The sequence below is a fragment of the Ammospiza caudacuta genome, chromosome 3, assembly GCF_027887145.1.
Source record: "Ammospiza caudacuta isolate bAmmCau1 chromosome 3, bAmmCau1.pri, whole genome shotgun sequence".
NCBI classification, from domain to species: domain Eukaryota; kingdom Metazoa; phylum Chordata; class Aves; order Passeriformes; family Passerellidae; genus Ammospiza; species Ammospiza caudacuta.
The window spans coordinates 114,567,319-114,588,035 of record NC_080595.1 but is presented as its reverse complement, the minus strand read 5'-3'; the positions used below and the strand labels follow the sequence as shown (position 1 = coordinate 114,588,035).

Below are 20,717 nucleotides of genomic sequence, written 5' to 3'. Positions count from 1 at the left end.
CTGCTGTGTAAAAGTCACTCCCAAATGCAAGAGAGAAAACAGCTAAATCCATCACCTTGGAAAACAGAAGTTATTTGTGGCCTATAGAAGTTGTGGATTCTCCAAAAAACGTTGATTCCTCATCCCTGGAAGCATTCAGGGCCAGGTTAGACAGGATTTCGGAAAAACCTGGTCTAGTGGAAAGTGTCCCTGCTCATGGCAAGAAGGTTGGAACGAGATGATCCTGAATGTCCCTTCCAACCCAAACCTTCTAGCATTCCATGAAAAAGAAGTTTTTTGTGCATTTTTGCTTTGTTCTCTTTATCACCACTACACCAGGCAAGCCAGGCTGCGATTCAAGGGCAGGTGGCAGATCCGAGGGCTTTGTAAGCAGAAGTTAAGCGGGGAGAATTGCAGCCAGACTGTCTGTCTGAGCACGGTGTGGGAGAGAAAAAGAAGCCAGACGGTGGGAGATAAAGAATGAGGCTGATGAGCTTAGAAAGGAAAATAATGAACTGAAGGCCAAGCTAGAAGGGCTAGAAGAGCTGAATCTGGAAGATGGCAAAGCTGCTGGTGTGATGGCTGACTGGACTTAGGAGCAGGACCCTGATCAAGCCCTTGCTCTGATTTTCCAAGCTGCAATATCCAGGCAGCATTTAACAGGGAATGGGGCCTGTCTCAGAGAAGGAAACCCAGCTCTGTGTGCCAAGGATCATCCACAAGGACAGTAACTGCAAATTTGTGACAAGGCTGTGTGGCACAGCCTGTAAAGATGACAGGTTAGGCATGTTCAGCGTGGAGAAAAGAAGGTTCTGGGAAGTCCTTTCCAGTGCCTCTAAAGGGACTCTGAGAGAGCAAAAAAGGGATTATTTGCAAGGGTATGCAGTGACAGGACAAGGGGCAGTGGTTTTAAACTGCCAGAGGGCAGGGCTGGATGGGATATTGGGAAGGAATTCATCCCTGTGAGGGTGGGGAGGCCCTGGCACAGGTTGCCCAGAAAAGCTGTGACTGCACCATCCCTGCCAGTGTCCAAGGTCAGGCTGAGCAACCTGGTTTAATGGAAGGTGTCCCTGCTCATGGCAGGAGTTTGGAATGAGATGATCTTTAATGTCCCTTCCAACCCAAACCATTCTGGGATTCCACTGGAGCAAGTCAAAGAAAAGCCATAGCAGAAGGTCTTTAGTAATAGTGACTGTAAAGCAGGAGAAAGGAGAAATGAGGAATTAAAGTGAAGATATAGATAAGCTTCATCCTTGACAACTTCTGTACAGACAAGTCTGACTTGCCAAGGTTAAGATGACCCTTTTTAAGGTTAAGATGAGCCTTTTTAGCTTCCCACATCCCTGCTATCTACTCATGAAAGGCAGAAGGAATTCTTTATCGGGCTCTGCTTTCGTGGCAGTGGTGGAGACATCTCGCCCTCTGGTGGGTGAAGACACAACCTGCAGAAGCCTTGGTCTGCATGGTATATTAAGAAATAATAATTAAAATTACTGGTTATTGGAAGAAAAAATAAAAGATATTCTAGTGGTTTTAAGTTCTGAAATTCAGAAAAAAATTGATTAATTATGTATGTGATCACACACAACCCTCCCAGATAAGGTTGAGGAGTTGAGGATCTGGAGCAATATGACAGAAAGGAATCAGAAAATCAACAAAACACCATGATGGAGAAATCTCTAAAACTGGGATCCCTAAATATGGGAAGTCAGTGTGCTGGGGTGTCTCTGGAGTGTGTGTAGAGAACACCAGCAATGTGGGGATTGGGCATGACAAGGCAGAGATCTGGGTGCATCTGCAGGGCCATGATCTTGTTGGGATCAGGAAGGTGTGGTGGGATGGCTCCCATGACCCGAGTGTTGCAATGGAGGGATACAGACAAGCCAAAAAGGTGAGGAGAGGGAGCTGCCCTGCAGTGAGAGAACAGCTGGAGTGCTGGAATTTTGAGTGGATGATGAGCCAACAGCTTACAGGGGAAGGATTCAAGGGATAACCAGTTTGGGTGATGTTGTACTGGGCCAGTTGCCGCTCTGCAGGCCCTGCTCCTCATGGGGGACTTCAGCCACCCTGGTACCTGTAGGAAGGGCAAGTAAAGAGGGATGGAGCATCTCTCCTAAGAGGAAATGCCAAGAGAATTAGGATTGTTCATCCTGGAGAAGTCTTTGGGGTAACCTAATTGCAGTTTTCCAGAGCCTACAGGAAAGATGGAGAGGGACTATTTACAAAAACATGTAGTGACAGGACAAAGGGGAATGGCTTCAAAGTGAAGCCAGAGAGTAGATTTAGATTGGGTATTAGGAAGAAATTATTTAGTGTGGGGTTGGTGAGGCCTTGGCACTGGTTGGACAGAGAAGATGTGAACGCTTTATCTGTGGAAACATTCAAGGTCCAGTTGGATGGAGCCCTGAGAAACATGATCTAATGGAAGGTGGCCCTGGCCATGGCAGGGGGCTGAAATGAGATGATCTTTAAGGTCTCTTCCAACCCAAACCCTTCTATGATTCTGTAATTCCCAGCCCAGGAGGTTTCTGGAATGCAGTGCTGGTAACTCCCTCCTCCAAGTGATGGAGGAGCTGACAAGGAGAGGTGCTTTGCTGGACATCAAACTCACCAGCCATGGTTCAGTGAAAATGTGGGGGTCAAAAGCAGAGCTGGCTGGTGGAGTTCAGGATCCTGAAGGAAGGGAGGAAGGCAAACATCAAACACTGGCCTTCAGATTTTGGCCTCTTCAAAGGCCTCTGTCTGCTTGGTAGAGTCCCCTGGGATAAGGAGGCCTGGGAGGAGTCATCTCCAAGCTCAAGAACAGTCCATTCCAATGAGCAGGAAGCTGGGAAAAAATGCCAGCAGGCCTGCATGAATAAACAGGGAGCTCCTGGAAAAACTCAAACACAGAAGCAGCAGAGAGAAGGTGAAAGCAAGGACGTGGATAGAAAGGAATACAGAGATTATCTGAGTGTGTGGGGATGAGGAAAGGCAAAGTCCAACTGGAATCTGTTTGGGAATGTCAAACACAACTAGAAGGGTTTCTATAGGGTGACAAAAGGGAGAGTAGGGAAAATGTTGTGGGCACATTGCTCACTAGGATATGGGAGCTGGCTACAGAGAACATGGAAAAGCCTTCTTCACCTCAGTCTTTACCAGAGGGATCAGCCTTCAGGAACCCCTGATCCCTGAGAGCAGGAGGAAGGGCTGGAGCAGGGAACATGTACTTTGGTGGATGAGGATCAGGTCAGGCAATATTTAAAGGATTTTACAGGTGTATATAAATCCCTGAAGGGAGGGTGCAAAGTGGACAGGGCGAGGCTCTGTGCTGGATCCCAGGGCCATGACCAGAGGGCACAGGCACACACTGGAACACAGGAAGTTCCTCTGAACATCAGGAAAACACTTTTTTACCGTGAGGGTAGCTGAGCACTGGCACAGGTTGTCCTGAGAGGTGACGGAGTTGCCATCCTTGGAGATATTCAAAATCCATCTGGACATGGACCTGAGCAACCAGCTCTGAGTGGCCCTGATTGAGCTCAGGGTTGGACCAAGTGGCTCCCAGAGATCTTTTCCAAAATCAACTCTTCTGTGACTGTGGATGATGAACTAAAATTTCTCTAATCAGTGTCAGGGCAGTTGTTCTGCACTTCCCTTGTGGAAAGGGAATGAAATTCAAAAGGTATCATGAAACCTTGGAAGTGCTTTGAGATGCACAGATAAAACCACACCTTATTGTTCATTATTGTAATTAATATCTCTCTAATATATCCTCTCTGTAATTATTATCCCTATTTTTTTTCTAATGACTCATAACCTTCTGTAGTTGTACAGTTGTGCATTTGGGAATTTCACACCACACCAATTGTTTTGCTTTCACAGATTTTTTTTTCCATTAAAGTTTTTAAATAAAGATCAGTACAGTACAAAGCTTAAAATATTGTCAATGTTTTCAACCATACAAAGTCAGCAGGTGGGAGTTGGGAAGGGGATGGTTAATAAGGAGCACTCATATCCTTCCCTGTTTCCCAAAGGAAAAAAATACAAACTCTTTTGTACTTCTGTTTAGTAACAAACAGTGCTTAAAAATAATCTTGTCAGTAAAAGATGTAAATGCAAGGCACATGAGGAACCTGTCCTTGCCTTGTTACACAAATTAGGCATAAATACAAATTGAAGGCACCTGTCTCCATCCTCCCCTCCTGCTCTGTACATGGAGCAAATCCTGTCAGTGGGAATTGGCTGTTAACAGCAACCATGGACCATGGAGCAGACAGCAAAGAGGCTGCCCTTGATCCTCAGGTTTCTTCAGGATTAATCCCCAAAAGAAATAGCACAAGGCACATTGGGATGAATTCTCAGGAGCTGTTCTGGTTTGCAAGATCTGAAGGAACACTACCTCAGTACCAGATTCCTGAGGGAGAGGACTGTGACCTCAGGGATCCCTGAGGGATCTCAGGTGTGCTCAACCCTTGGTGGTCAGCTCTTCACCAAGCCTGGCCACTGGTACGTTCTTCCCAGCCATGCCTCCTTAGGAACACCAGGATGGAGGAGACCTGCTCCAAGCAGTGAGCCCAAGGAGAAGCTCCTGGGGGGCTCAGACAAGCTGAGCATTTATCACAGAGGCACTTAGGATTTTTCCAGATCCAGCCCTGGTGACCTCTGGATCACTGGCAAAGCCTCCACAGCCACTTCCCAGCTGAGACTGCAGCATGTGGAGTCTGCCCAGGAAGGCAGCCAGGTGCACAAGGCACAAGAATGAAGGAAAGAAAGAAGCTGGTTGGAGGAATAGGAGGATGGAGACAGGGATAAAGGAAGCTCCAGTGTTGGTGAGCCCCTTGTGACACAAGGGCGCATCCTCACAGCAGCACAGATCTGTGTTGTAGATCCCAGCTCACTCCACCCATCATCGTAACCAGGAGTCAGCTCCAGGTGGGAGTGCAGGGCCACACGGGGATGGGCATAGCTTCACCTGAGGGGAAACGTGGGATGTGCAAAACCACCTCCACTGTCACACCGCTGCTCCACTGCCCACTTCTGCTCAGCCAGAGAGGAGAAGATATGATCAGAAGTACCAGATATGATCAGAAGTACCTTGGAAGAGCCATGTGGGCTCCTCTCCCTGTCCCTGAACAAGATTACTGTAGTCACCCTCCTTCAACAAGGGCAGGGCATGTCATCTGCTTTCAAACCCTCAGAGAAGGGGACACCTGGGTGATCCCTTCCTTTGGTACCAGTATAACTCCAGGTAGCAGCAGAGCAGGTTTGCTATTACCAGCCATGCCCAATCCTTCTTAATTTTATCTCAAAAATGAGCTCTGGACCAGCCTGATTTACCTTTGTTTCTGCACAGGAACCCACTGATACCATCCAGCCAGTTCCACACCCAGAGCCTTGTTCTGCCTTACCCACCACAAAACCAAGGCAAATTAGCCTGCAAGAAAAAGCTGCTTGCACTGGAAGCCTTTTCTCAAACTGGGAGGAGACCCACAAACAAAGCCAGAGGCCATGGAGGGAGCAGTGCAGCTGAGTGAGCTGAGCAGCCAGCTGCCATGCAAGGAGGAGCTGCTGCTGGCCTCCACTCCAGCCCTTCCCTGCCAGCAGCTGCATTGTCCAAGTGAGTTGGCTCAGAATTAAAACCAGCCGAAAATTACTGACATTTTTTCAGTAGGATTGGTTTCCCAAAGGTCCCTCTCCTGGCACTGGCTCACTCTGTGGTGAGATGAACTTCTGTGCATGGGAAGAGGTTGAACGAGGTGCAAGTGGGACCACCCCTGCTTGGCATCTCCCCTGAGGCAGATTTTCTTCTAGGTCAGCATGGCTGTACCATCTGTACCATCAAAAACACCCTACAAAAATCAAGTAATTAATTTCTAAGCTGAGACCAGGACTGATGAGAAAGGGTAGAGTTGATGACCTCCTGAAGGCTTTCCTATGACTTCTTCTCCTATATTCCAAACTTACTTCCCTCTCCCTTTGTATTTAATTCTCTATAGGGCCATGAGTCCCAAATTTACCTACCAAACACAGGACCAGCAAAGTGCCAATCTCCAGGTCTGTTTTCCACCATCTATTAACAAATCTGTTGTCCAGCCCACCTTGCTCCTCCAGCAGGACAGCACTGTTTCCTTCAGGTTAATCTTAACCCAGCTAGGAGGCTCTGCAGATATAAAATCCCAAGGCAAAGCCTTTCTGGATAACAAATCCCATGCACATGCATGGGACATGAACACACACACACCTCAAGAGCTGAAACACAGATGAAATGCAGAAATCAGTGCTTGTCATCACCAACCATATCCCCAACCCTACACTCTGCCTGCTCAGAACCAGCAATCACAATTCATTTGCCTGCCCTTGGGCTCAATGAGACAAATCTGTGGCTGGGATAGATCCCATGGATTCCTTGGTTTTAGCAAGGATTTAATCCTCCTTGGTGGCTTCATGTTCAGTATTCCCCCAAGGCAAGCACAGAATAGATTCTTCTAGTGGGAGACACAGTAATCCAGCTTTTGTTACCTTGGACAGGAGTGACCCATGGACATTAAGTGACCCTGACCACTATCTTTGCTACTCCACACAGGAATCACCAAGTCCCAAGGCCAAGCCATCCCAAGGTTGTGCAGGACCCTAATGTTGTCACCCTGCTTTTCCTTTTGCTCTTCCACCTTCATCTAATACTGATAAAAACATGCCAGAGCCACAGCCCCACTCATCACAGAACAGCAACCCTGCAGCTTCAAGGTCAGCTTTCCCATAATGCTGACCAAGGACACAAAGCACCATTAAGAGGGGAATAAAGACTCCTTCACCTTTACACCCTGTTGGCCATGACCACAGTAGTGTTGTTGGAGGAGCAGAGCCTTTCCTGTATCAAACAGATCCCATCCAAGTTAGTCCACATTTCATGGACGTTGCTAGAGGTTGGTCAGGCTCCCTAGACAGATGACACCAACCCAGTTTGTCCCAGAGGACAAACTGCCCAGGTCAAGCCAGGATCTCCAAAGATGTTTTCCCAAAGCCATCTAAGTGCCCTGGCATTGACACCCTTGAAAAGGGGAGCTCAGAGAGAACCTGGCTGGAACAGGAAAAGGATTCTAGCAGCCACAGTGCCACATGTGCCCTCACACCGCAATCCTAGAAACACAAACTTCCCAAAACCTTCCTACTGCCTTTGACAGGAACAGTTCTCACACAGATATGGCCAAACTCAGAGAGGTCATCACATCCAGCTGTGCTCCTCATGGTGTTGTGAGCCCTGGCACACCCTTCTGCAGTCCCACAACCTCCAGGCTGCCCTCCCTGACCTTCAGCAAGGTCTCACCCACAGCTCTACCAGAATGAACAAGGAACCTCTGCCTATTTCAGCATCTTTGGTTCAGTGACTTGTTCTGGCTTAAAACACTCCATGGCCCCCCCTGGATGGCAAAAGGCAATCCCTGCTGTGAAAATGCATCCAGCATGAAGTGTCCAGCCCTCCATCTGAATCCAGGGTCCTGGTTAGTCACGGCGTGTTAGGCAAGTAAGACAGTCATGTCTCTAGTATGTTATGCCCTTTTCCTTGATTTTGTCTGGTGATGTCATGCCTGTCACGTCCGTGACTCTCAGGAGTCCTTTTTAGCCAGGCTGGCCTTGATCCTGCATCGCAGGATGTAAGCTGTGATGGCACTGCAGGCCACCAAGCCAAAGAAAGAGATGCAGGAGAGATAAACAGTGAAAGGCCCGTGTCTCTTCAGGAAAATCTCCTGCCTGTTCTTGTAATCCAAAAGAATGGCCTCCAGCTGTGACAGGGTGCAGATGGCCAGGAAGGTGTGGAAGATCTGGTGGGCATGGCCAACAATATCACAGGAGCCAGGGAAGTATTTCTCAGGGACAGGGCAGGAAAAGAAATAAGCACTGATAAGGAAAAACAGTATCTGGTACGTGTGGTACCAAGCAGCATCCTCCTCACAGCCCCCCAGGTGACACACAACCACCCGGTGAGCCACGGGACTGATATCCAGGATGAAAGCCAGCCCTGCTGGGATCACCTGGCACATCTTCCTCATGATGGGGTAAGGCCGTCGGTACCGGTATTTGGCGTAGCAGCAGCCAGCACAGGACAGCCAGCCACAGAAAGCTGCTGCTGGCAGGAAGAAAAGCCAGAACTTGTCATACCAGGCTTGGTCAGAGCTGTAGTAGAAATGAGCCAGGGCACTGCCATACTGGTAGATGCTGACTCCAACATAGTCCACAAAGTAGAAGGTGTAGTGGTACAGCTCCGACTTGGACTGCAGCAGGTGGGCCAAGAGGCTGCAGGTCAGGTAGGTGACAGAGGAGAGGACAAAGATGAGCAACGGCAAGGACCACGCATCCACAAGCAACTGCTCGGCCTCCACGAACGTCTTGAACCTCAGCAGCACGGCCAAGGCCGCCAGGAGATGAGTCCACACGTTGACCACCTCGTTGTGCTTCTGGAAGAGGCTGAGGAAGTAGTAGCGCCAGTCCTGGCCGGTGGGGCGGTAGCCGCTGTGGATGTAGGGCTCGCGGAAGAGCTGCGGCACCTCGCACTCCTTCACCGTGCACGGCATCTTGGGCAGGCCGTCCTCCAGCAGCCGGGGCAGCCGGCTGAGGTGCTGCCCACTGAGGGACAGCGTGCTGAGCCGCTCCAGGATGGCTGTCATCCTTCAGCCCCGCTCCAGGGAATGTCTCTTCCTGCCCTGAGGGGATGGGAGAAAGAGGAAATGTTAATGGTGGTGCACCGGGGAGAAGAGCATGCTGCCATTCCCAGTGGGATTAACCATGGCACCATGGAGACACTGCCCATAGAGCACCTACCAGTGCCTAAAGGGATTCCAGGAAAACTGGAGAGGGACTTGGGACAAGGGCCTGGAAGGACAGGACAAGGGGCAATGCCTGCCCACTACCATAGGGTGAGGATAGATGGGATATTGGGAAGGAATTTCTGGTTGTGAGGGTGGTGGAGCCCTGGCACAGGGTACCCAGAGAAGCTGTGGCTGCTCCTGAATCCCTGGAAGTGTCCAAGGATAGGATGGACAGGGCTTGGAGCAAGCTGGGATAGTGGGAGGTGTCCTTGCCCATGGCAGGGTGTTGGGTCAAGATGGTCTTTCAGGTCCCTTCTATCCCAAACCATTCCATGATTCTATGAATATTGTCAAGTTTAGGGGTACCAGATATCCTGGGGAGTTAGAGAAGGGTCTGAGGGAGTACCAGATTGTCGGGGTCTCTAGCTGGTCAGAGTGACCCCAAGAAGAGTTCGAAAGTCTCTTTTCCCAGCCCGCTGCTTGAAGAAGGAGTCATGGCTCTTCATTTCTCGGTCTCAAGGTTGTTTATTGTATCTTATCTATAAAATTCATTTTCCTGGCCTGACAAGTTCCACTCAGCAACACAGTCAGAGGCACTCTGCCTGCCCCCAGGGTGGTGTTATGTCTTTATACTAAAAACTACGTGTACAATGTTTACAATCACTTTCCAATACCTATCACCTATGTTAGACAGTGAGCTTCTACTCTAAACCAATCCAAAAGTGCCAACATCGCAGCAGAAGATGGAGCCCAAGAAGAAGAAGGAGAAAGGCTGGACATGCCCAGATTCCTTCACCTTGCCCCCTGAATCCCCATTCTAAAAACCCCAAAATCTACTTTTTCACCTTGTGATAAATTCACTATCATTCTACTTAATTTGTCGTGGCTAGCAGATCTTCATCTAAGGTTGGTAACTTGCTCCACAGGTCATAATCAAAACCACAGGGGCATTTTGGGCTCTGTGCCAGGGTCTCTGAGCCCCCTGGCAGGGGTCTTGGCTGCTCAGGACAGCCAGAGGGATGTCCTGGGTCCTGACACCAGATTCCCAGGGATATCTGTTCCCTGACCTAATTCAGCACAGAGGGGGATGGCAGAGCCCTGTCCCTGCAGGTCAGCCTGCATCAGATGGGCACAGCAATGTCACAAGCCTGCCCTTCCTCCCCACTTCCTCACGCACTCAGCTTGGAGTGTGTTCAGGAGCCACAAGCTGCCAACAAGGGGCTGCAGGAAGCAGTTAGTTGGCAAGGAAGCATCTGATGATTTATGAAGGTGATTTTTCACCCCTTACCCCAGAACAAAATGCTCAGGGACAAAACTGGGATGTAAATCACTCATCTAAGGGATAAACAGCATGTCTGCACATGAGTTAAGAGGGTCCCAAACAAATCATGGCAATTGCAAAGAAATTCAACCTCCCCTGTCACACAACTTGCCCATGGATTACTGTAGAGAGTATGGCAGAAGGAGAAGTGGAGGAATCCACAGTCCCAAACCTGCAGCCCTCATCCCTCCACAAGTAAGAAGCATCAGGACTGAGAAGGACTGAAGAAATGAGAGGCTTCACATCCAAGCTGGCTGCAGTTTGGGTACAGCATCAGAGCTTTGGCAGCATCCATGGAGCCAAAGCTGAGGGACTGCCAGAGAAGTCCCTGGATGCTCAGAGCAGCCAAACCCTGTGCTGGGCACTCCTCTGCTGCTCTGTTCCTTGGTAACCTCCAGACTTGCTAAGCTCTGGCTGGCAAGATTCAGATTCAGGGCACAGCAGGATCCTGATATGTGGAGAACAACTCCTGGCATTAAATTAATTCCCAATACCCCCTGTTTCCCAATAACCTAGATACCTCTGTTCCCTGCTGGTGTTTGTGTCATACAAAATAGAGGAGAATTCATCACAAATGCCCATGTTAAACTGAAATTGGTGCTGATGGGGCCCCACCAGACTGTGCAGGGCTGTGGTTACTCCTGTGAAATCAACACACACAGATTTGCAGGAGCAGAATCTGTCTCCTAAGCTTATATGCACACAACTGGAGCTGCAGAGGATGGAGGTAGGAAAAAAAAAAGAAAGAAATACAAATAAGTATTTTGCCTGACTGTGGAAAACAGCCAATTTTTCTCCTGTTTCAATTTTTCTCCTACTAGCTGTGTCCAGAGGTGAGACACCAACAGTTTGTGTGGGTACCTGGTCTAGAAAAGGTGTCCCTGCCCATGGCAGGGGGCTGGAACTAGAAGAGCTTTAAGATCCCTTCCAACCTAAACCAATCTGTGATTCCATGATGGGAGACCCCTGCTAGGCTGTGATACAGAGAACAGGACAGTGTTAAACACCATGAGAGAGTTTCTGAAAGCAAGGAGGTGGGAACCGGCAGTCTCAGGGTGAGACAGTATGAAGAGCAAAGTCAGGGCAGACTCTCAAGCAGGCAGCAAGTCTCACTTCCTGTAGAAAGCCAAAGCATCTGATAAGAAACAAAATATTTTCATGTTGCTTCTGTATTCTAGCAGAGGGGAGCTGTCATAACTAGGTTTCATTTTCCAGAAAATTCTTTCTGCCCTATACTGCCTAGGCTTTCTCCCTTAGCATCTCTCAAGGCTGGAGGTTTGTTTCTCTGTTTGCCACAGGGGACTTGGTCTGCTGTGTTTCATGGAGCTGCCTTGGCCACAGAAGTCAAAATGGTCCCTGGAAATGCTGTTTTAGTTTCACAGATGTGCAATGCTGAAGATAGCACACTTGCTGGGCAGTTAATGTTGTTCTCACTCATAAAGACTTTTTTTCTCTCCTAAGGGTCTGCAGGGTCCTAATCCATGATGGGACATGCAGTTCATTCAGCAGGTTGTGCATCCCTATGGAGTTACATGCCAAAATCTAGGCAGGCAAGGCAAATGTTGACTTTGGGGCAGTCCTGTGAAGGCAAAGTGTGAACAGGAGGCAACACTCACTCTGCCCTGTTCTAATGCACAGACAGTCTCTTCTGGTTTCTGTAGCTAGTGGAGTTCATTCATAAATCATGGAATTGTGGAGTGCTTCAGGATGGAAGTGATGTTAAAGATCACCTCATTCCAACCTCCTGCCACAGCCAGGGATACCTTCCACTATCCCAGCTTGCTCCAAGCCCCATCCAACCTTGGACACTTCCAGGGATGGAGCAACCACAGCTTCTCTGGGTAACCTGTGCCAGGGCCCCACCACCCTCACAGGGAAGAATTTCTTCCTGCCTGTGGCAGAAGAGTTGGAGCAAAATGATCTTTCCAACCCAGACCATTCTGGGATTCTATGATTCAATGATCATGATGGTGAGGCAGAGGAAGAAAGGACATGCTGAAGTTCCTTATATCTTGGAGAGAACAGAGTAATGCCAGAGTGAATCTCAGCAGAGCAGGAACTGAAAACCTCCAAGAGGGCACAACTGCAAGGACAGGGCAAGAGGGCAAAGACCTGCAGAGATGCTCATCTCCTGTGGAGAAACCTGCTGAAAACTGCACATAAAGAGCAACGGCAACACATGGGAGAGTGGCAATTGAGCCTGGGAATGGGAATGCATGGGAATGCTGTCCATGGCCTGCCTGCTTTGCATGCTGACAAGGGTGTGAGAGACACAGGCAGCTTCTGTCCCAGGCACAGCCTGGCTCCGCCTTGCACCGCTCGTACTCATGCCAGGATTTTGCCAAGGTCTCTCATCCCCAGAGCTCAGTGCATGCAGTGAGCATTGCCCCAGAGAGCCTGGGCACTGCACATCTCCCTGACAGCACAGATTATTCCAGGCAGGCTTTCAGAGCTGGAAAATGCCAGTTTTAAACAGGCTGTGAGGGGCAGAGATTTTCAAAATAATAGTCCGAAATCACAAGAAACACATCTGATACTGGGCTGAACAATGCTAAATCAGAAACCTGGTACCCTGCTTATTTCAAACCTTGTGATATGAGTGAGTGAGAACGAGTTGGCAGCTTCCAGCGATCATGTGATGGGACAAAGTGACGAGCAATTAACGTTAGAAAAGAGAAAAAAAAACACAACAAAAAACACCAACCCAGAAACCCAAGGTCAGCACTGGCTGTTTCACTTTCACAGAGCCCCTATTCTTTTCCCTTCACGGGAGCGTAGGAGCAGCTGAAAGCCACATTCATCGGCGGGGTGTCTCGTTGAGATTCCGTCCTCACTCCCATCTCCGGGGGATTCAGTTATTTTGGCTGCTCCCAATTAACAGCAACCAAGTATCGTTTGTTCAGGGAGGGAGCTGCAAGGCGAGAAGGAGGGCGTGGATGATGGCCAGGCTGGATCATGACATCCACAATAAAAACTCCCGGCACAGGAGGAGAACGATCCTGTTCCAATTTTTCTCTCCCTTTTGAAGAGGGTAATTGGAAACCCGAGCTTTTTCCCAGCTCTTTTGCTTTTTGGTCACAGTCTGATGGAAGGGTTTGAATGAGAAAATTTCCTACAGAGTACAGTCGATTTTCCCACCAGTCAGGCCCCCGAGTTCACTGTCTGGGATTGAGGCTGGACCAATGTGATAGATTTGCTTGCAGGCTGGTATTCAGGCACCAGAATTTTACACAGGCTTCCAAAAAGGCAGTAATTCCTGGTAAACAAAGCAGGGAGGACTGGGGGTACTCAGCTTTGGGTAAGTCTTTGATAAATGCATGGCATTTAAAACAGAAAAAAAAAAAAAGAAGTAGTGGTTGTGGACAGCATGAAAATAACAGCAGTGGCCAACAGAGTGGTTTGGAGAGCTGCATGTGATTAATGCCTGAATTCCTCTCTCCTAAAAGTCCCAGGGGGGACTCCAGGTCATTTTGAAGCTTTCAAATGGGTTTGAAATGGGTTTTAGGAATGGGTTTTATTGTGACCCATTCCTACATGGGTTTACTTTGGTGTCACAGCTCCCAGTGCACCAGGATGGCAGGGAGCAGTCCAGCTCTGGGAGAGGCTGCACCAGGGCTGCACCCAGCTCAGAGGCACTGGATAAGCCCCATCCCAAACCCTGTTGTCTGAAGGCTGGTCCTCCCTGAGCACAAACATCTCCTCCTGTAATTAAACCATTCTGAAGGGCTGGAGAAAACTTTGAAAGACCATCCTGGGAGCACAGTGCCAGCTCCTTCATCCTATTCTTGCCACGTGTTTTGGAAAGGCCCCTCCAGAGCTGAGAAAATAAGAGAACTCAAGAAGCAGTTCCTGTGCAGTTTTAGTATTACCTGCTTCCTTCTCCTGCCACAGATTTAGGTGCCAACATTGCTCCAGACTGCAGCAGGAACACTCAGAGCTCAGATTCCTTCTGTGGGGAGTTGCTGGGATTTATATGAGATTTACAACCAGCACAGGTTCCCTAAAGGAGCTGTGGCTGCTCCTGGATCTCTGGGAAGGGTCCAAGGCCAGGTTGGACAGGGCTTGGAGCAAAGTGGGATATGGGAAGGTGTCCCTGCCCATGGCAGGGGGGTTGAACTGGATAAGCCTTAGTGCCCCTCCCAACCCAAACCACTCTGTTGATTCCATGATTTGATGGTTTGTGCCAGGGACCAGCCCTGCCAGGGCAGGCAGCAGGATGTGAAGAACTTATCTACTCTCCAGCATCAAAGAAGTGGAAATCCCCACAACCAGAGAGGGGCAAGGTGCTTGGGGTTTTTCTAAACTGGGCTTACACTTCCCCATGTAGGAAATGGAGATATCAGTCCTCATCTGCCTGATGGAATGAGATATGCTCCTAATGCACTGGGCAGTGCTGGGACTACTTAACAGTGAATTGCACAGAAGATTTTATTTCCCTCAAGGCACTTAGGTACCCTGTTAGATCTACATCAGCCCAGTTACTCCTCCAACAGGGACCTGCACAGGTTGGCATGCTCTGGAAGGTAAAAGGTGATGCCATGTGATTTACTGAAGGGCACGACTTAAAACAACCTGATCTCTTCAGAAAAAAAGGTCAAAATAATCTCATGATGAATTTCAAATAAAAGAAGACAGCTCAAATTCTCCCCTTTACACACACACACAGTGTGCAGCCCAAGCAGGGCTTGTCCAAGCTTGTGTCCCTCAGGAAACGAGTGTCCCGTGATGCTGGGAGACGAGCCATGAAAGCCAGTGGGAGGTGGCAGGATCCCCACGGAAGCCACAGCAGTGTCAGCTCCCCTGCAATTCCTGGCCTGGCAGCCAGCTGGGCCAGCAGCCAGCTCAGCCCTGCTGGGCACCAAGTGCCTCTTGACATGGGCTAAGCATTGCCTGAGCTTTGGGATGGGGCCAGGGGATGAGAGCAGTGGAGCCAGCACAGGGAACGCTGTGCTCAGAGGGCACAGAGCAAAAACAAAGCTGCTGGCAAGTGCATCCCAGCAAGGGGGGCACCCCTGAGGCCCTGTGGTGTTTGGGGGAGCAAAGCAGGAGAATGGAACCCCAAAGATAGGAAACCAAAGGTTGGATGAGGCTGGTGGCTTTGCTGTGAGAATCCAAGCCTCACGTGCAAGGAGGGGGTTGATTTTCACAACATCAGGTTCTCAGAGGTCAGCTGAGCTGGCTTGGCAATTCCTGTGCTGCTGCACCCCTCAAATGGGGGGGGGGGGGGGCACACACAAACTGTCAGCCAGGAACAACTCCTGCACTCTGCTATCTCCCAAACCACGTTAGGGAATGGCACAGTTCTGGTTTGCTGTGATAGCACAGCTGCAGTTTCCTCATGCCTAACCCAGGTTAGAGCTTGGTGATGCTGCTGATAACACAGTCAATAATTCCTGAAAAGAAAAAATAATTCTTCTGGCTGAGGATTCCCTCCTCTGGCAAATCCACTCTCTCTGTATCAAAATTTGCTCAAGAGTGAGGTAATATTCTGCAGCTTTTCTCCCTGATCTCACTAATCCTTTGCTGTTTGTGCTTTCCTGATCCCTTCACCACTTTCTTTTCCCACACAAAACCAACACAGCACCCGATGCTTTGGGATTGAATTTCAGGTGAAATCCCTGGATGAGTACACCAGGAATCAAACCAGACTGGGACACAGTCCCAAACTGTAACCATCAGGCTGCTGAAGTGTCAACACACCCCTGGGCATGGTTTTGGTCCTGCCAGCCCCACCAGTCCCTGCCTGCTGTACTCAGCCATGCAGGGATCACTGATGGGCTGAGACTGACCCTTTCCAGAAACTGGAATTGTGCCAGGAAAGTGCCTGGGGGTTTTCCCCCTGCACTGACTGAAAAAGGAGCCTGGATTTGTCACAGTGGCATCCCACTTTCACCTCCTAAGCTTCCTTTAGCACTAATTTTCCTTCAGTGCAGATCTAGAGCTGGGAACTCCTGCTAGCACAGGGAAACCTCGACAAGGCATCCAATCCCTCCCTGCTCAGATCCATCTGCTGATGGGACAACCCTGGAACCATCTGCCTGTGGCCAGAGCGACCAAACCAAACTGGCCATGTGCTGTTTGTGGGTTCAAATCATCCCCAAAAAACCTCAGGGCTGAGGCTGCTCAGCTTTGCTGTCATCCACAAAAGCCTCTTGCTTTTGATTTTTTTTAAGACTGCAGATTTTAGAGCTTTGGTCACTCGAAAAAAATGTACATAAATCATGCAGAGCCCTGCGGCTGCTGCGGGCAGAGAGGAGGCACTGCCAGGGAGAGACTACAGCCCTGTGCCAACCACGTGGAGCTGGGAGCTCTCTTCTCCCCTGAAATAAAAGTCTTTGTCCCCATCCTGGACCTCGTCCCATTTAACCCCATGGGCTCTCCCAGCCAGGTTCTGGGTTTGCAGTGACAGAAGTGATGCCCTTCCCAGAGTCTACAAAGCTCCAAGGAAGGAGCAGATGGCAGATTCCCTCCACAAAAGGCATGCAGGCTGTGCTGCATTCACTTGCTTAGAACCTACCCAATCCCAAGGATTTGGAGGGTGGGAAGGAGATGGGAGCAATCTGCCCCTTACTACCTGGAAGTGGACAGGGCGTGGAGGAACCTGGTCTAGTAGAAGGTGTCCCTGTCCATGGCAGGGAGCTGGAACTGGACCATCTTTAATGTCCCTTCCAATCCAAACCATTCCATGATGCTGTGAAGGATGAAGCTTATAATTTATGGCATCTGCACAGCTGCAGCCTCCAGCAGCCTCCCTGGGCATTTATTCTTCTGAAATTTACTAATGATTAATTGTTTATGCACTTTGAGGGCCACTGGTCTGACCCTGTGAGCAAGGGGTACCCTGTAAACTGACAGATAAAAAATTAAGCTGGTGCCTGACACAAGATGTGCAAGCAGCTGCAAGCTCATGCATGTGACCTGGTGGTGGCACCTCCCTTGTGGCCATCCCTCCCTGCCATCCCTCCCTGCATCCACAGGGACACAGCCCTTGGCTCAGCCACAGGCTGCGGCTGCAGCTTCAGCGTAAACAAATAAAAACAATTAATATCCAGGAAACAGAAAATCCTGCAGGGTGCAGGGCTGTTAACCCACACCTTCCCCAGCTGCGTGGGAGGGAATGTGCAACTGTGTGGTTTGGCCTGATGAGTCCTGAGTGGGTTTCTAGGAACTGTTTGCAGCACATATCACCACAGCACCCCAAGGCTGGGGCACAGTCTGCTGCTAGAATTCAGAATTCATGGCTGCCTGTCCCCTGGCAGAGGGCAAAATCAGACTTCAGACCTGCTGGATTCATCCTTTTTCATGACCTTTCTGTAACTTTGCTTTTTTTCAATGACTGTTGCCAGAGAAGCATTACACTCCTCATCCTAATCTGCAGCAAGCCATCCTAGAATCCCAAAACATTGTGGGTTGGAAAGGACCTTAAAGCTCATCTCATTCCAACCCCCCTGCCATGGGCAGGCCACCTTTCACTAGACTAGGTTGCTCCAAGCCTCATCCCACTCAAAAATCCTCCAAGTAGCAATATTTAAATAATTTCCCAGCTCTGAAGCTACAATCCCACAATTGCACCTCCCCATCCCAGTAAAAACCTGTGTGCCCCTTGTGTCACCTTGGCACAGCTACTGGGATGCTCCATACCCAACCCTGCTCATGCCAGGGAGGAACTGGTTTGGCACCAAACAAACAATTGTTAAATGTTTACCTGAAGTTATATATCTCTATATTTGTGTTCAAGAAAACCAGAACACTTTAAGACTGTCCACAATATTTTCCTCCCTGCCCCTAGGGAAAAAAAAAAAAAGAAAAAAAAAGTGAGATGCTTGTGGAGTTTTCAGCCAGGAAAACATCCAGATGAGATATGAGATACAGGGGGGACATGACCCCGAAGTGTTATGGAGAAGATCAGCAGGGAACAATCCCTCGGTGACCCTTTGGAGACGCGCCCCAGCTCGTGTCCGCGCAAGGAGCGGGCGGCAGCTCCAAGGCAAACACCGGGAGCTGGTTCTTCTCCCAGCTCACGGCTGAACTATGCATCTCCTTCCCGTGGCCTCCAGAGCTCCCCGGGTGTCAAAGTCGTTAAAGGAAAATCCGCCCACAGCCATTTCAAACAAACACGCAGGAAAACCACTGCCCACCTCTCTCCTTCAGGAAGCCCTTGAGATGCCGGTAACGGGGGAATTTAAGGCAAAACCCGCGTCTCCCTGCTCATCCCTGCCCTCCTTAAGCTCTTCCCCAGCACTCACCTGAACCAACCCTGGCTGGATGAACCACAACTGTGCGTGGCACAGAGGGAAGATCCCGCATCCCCCCGCATCCCAGGGGTGTCTGCAAGCACCAGGCACCGCCCACCGGCCACCCCCGCACCCATCCCGCATCCCGCTTCTCCCGCAGAGAACGATGCTCCCGGCGCCGCGGGGATGCAGGAGCGCACCGGGAACTCCCCGGGGACCCTCGGGTATCCCGGCGGAAGAGGAGGGGACCGCAGGGAGGGGATCGCCCGCAGTGTCCGCTCTCAGTGCCCGCACTCAGTGCCTGCTCTCCATCTCCCGCACTCCATGTCCACACTCACCCCCTGCACTCAGTGGCCGCACTCATCCCCTGCTCTCAGTGTGGGCTCTCCCGTCCCGCACTCACCGCTCTCAGTGCCCGCTCTCAGTGCTCGCTCTCGGTGTCCCCTCGGTGTCCGCTGTCCCCTGCCCTGTCCCGCTGCCGCCGCCGAGTCCCGGCGCTGCCGCCTCCGGGAGCCCCCGCGGCCGCCCCGCGCATGCGCGCCCCGCCCCGCCCCGGGGTGGCCCCGCGGGCCGAGCCCAGCCCAGCCCGGCCCGGCCCGGCCCAGGCCGGACAAAGCGCGGCTCAACCCCGCGGCACCACCCTGATCACCTACCAGGGGTAGGTGCAGGACAGAGCTCAGTGACACATCCGTGAGAGGGGTGCAAAGTCACAGAATCAGAGTCGTTCCTCCGAGGTCATCGAGTCCAACCTGTGACCGAGTGCAGAGCTGAGTGCCCCGTCCTGCTTTTCCTTGGCACCTCCAGGGATGGAGATTCCAGCGCCTCCTGGGCAGCCCTTCCAATGCCTGACCACTCCTTCCATGAAGAAGTTCTGCCTCATGTCCAGCCAGAACCTCCTCTGGCCACAGCTTGAGGTTCTGTCCCTCGTCCTGTCCCTGTTCCTTGGAAGCAGAGCCCACCCTCCCCTGGCTGTCCTCTCTTGTCAGAGACTTGTGCAGAGCCACAAGGTCCCCCCTGAGCCTCCTTTTCTCCAGGCTGAGCCCTCCAGCTCCCTCAGATGCTCCTTACAGGATTTACAAGTCACTGCAAGGTGATTTGGGATGGGAAGGGACCTTTGGAGGTCACCTGGTTCAGCCCCAGAGATCACCCTCAAAGATGGAGATTCTACATTTAAAGTAAAAATCACAGGACCACGGGCTATGGGCACCCACTGAAGCACAGGAGATTCCTCTGAACACCAGGAAACACTTCTTCACTGTGAGGCCAAGAACTGGCACAGGTTGCCCAGCAAGAGGTACCTCCATCCTTTGAGATATTTAAAATCCATCTGGACATGGACCTGGGCAACCTGGTCTGTGTGGCCCTAAATGAACAAGGGGGCTGGACCAGATGACTTCCATGGAGTGGGGGAGAACCCCTGATTTCAGTGCTGTGGACATGCAAGTGTGGAGGAGCAGATGATTTTCCACAAGATTTCCAAGCTAAAGGCAGTATGGCCCAAGCCAGCTGCCAGCACCAAAATCTTTGGGCTCCAAAAACCAGGCATTTTCACCCAAATGGCCTTTCAGGAGCAGCTCAGGGCTCCTGAGCAATGCCTGGGAAATGTGTGGGAGAAGCTGATGGATCCTGGATGGAGCTGTGCCAAAGGCACAGTGGTGGGTTCAGCTGTAGGGTCACCGTGACCCCAGGAGCAGGTTAATTTATGAGTTACAGAGTTTGCCCTCTCCAGGCTCTGCCTCAGCTGGTTCATGCACGTTCTGCTGCTCCAGCCTGTCAGAACCGCTGGTTTCTGATGGGTTTATGAGGAAAACAGAAGGACTGCTTGTTCTGCAGGGCGAGCATCCACAGAGAGGCAGCCCAGGAATGTGATTTTGTGGCTCTGATAAGATCTCTGCAGCCTGGGTGAAGGTTCAGCACATCCCAGCACAAATCTCACACCACATGGGAGAGCCAATGACCCCAAAATGAGGAGGGAAAACATCCAGGGTGAAGAAGGTGGGAAGGAACCTCAATTTCTCCCTGTCATTCCATTCAGGGATGTCAATGAGATGCAACTGGCAGCTACCAACCTCCCCTGTGACATCTTGCACTCGTTTTATGTCCCTCTAAGACATCTCCTGAAAGACCCATAATACTTCACCATCCTCCTCCTCCATTCCTGAAACTGGGAGGGGATTCTGCCCCTCTGCTTCATTCTGGTGAGACCCCACCTGCAGAGCTGCCTCCAGATCTGGGAACCCCACCATCAGGAGGATGTGGAGCTGCTGGAGAGAGACCAAAGGAGGCCATGGAGATGCTCCAAGGGCTGGAGCCCCTCTGCTCTAGAGCCAGGCTGGGAGAGCTGGGGGTGCTCACCTGGAGAGGAGAAGGATCCAGGGAGAGCTCAGAGCCCCTTCC

General features: G+C 50.6%; 1 protein-coding gene across 2 annotated transcripts; it reads right to left on the bottom strand.

The window, feature by feature from the left end:
* Positions 1-3,727: 3,727 nt before the first annotated feature.
* PAQR8 (progestin and adipoQ receptor family member 8) lies at positions 3,728-18,777 on the bottom strand. 2 transcript variants are annotated; one of them, XM_058801903.1, is made up of 2 exons: positions 18,724-18,777; positions 3,728-8,660 (listed from the first exon to the last, which is right to left on the bottom strand). In XM_058801903.1, exon 2 carries the CDS (start codon positions 8,622-8,624, stop codon positions 7,566-7,568), a length of 1,059 nt encoding a protein of 352 aa, XP_058657886.1. In that variant the 5' UTR covers positions 8,625-8,660; positions 18,724-18,777; the 3' UTR covers positions 3,728-7,565. The 2 variants fall into 2 exon arrangements, with proteins under 2 accessions (XP_058657886.1, XP_058657888.1); XM_058801905.1 differs by lacking the exon at positions 18,724-18,777 and adding an exon at positions 17,792-17,837.
* Between the last annotated feature and the right edge of the window lie 1,940 nt (positions 18,778-20,717).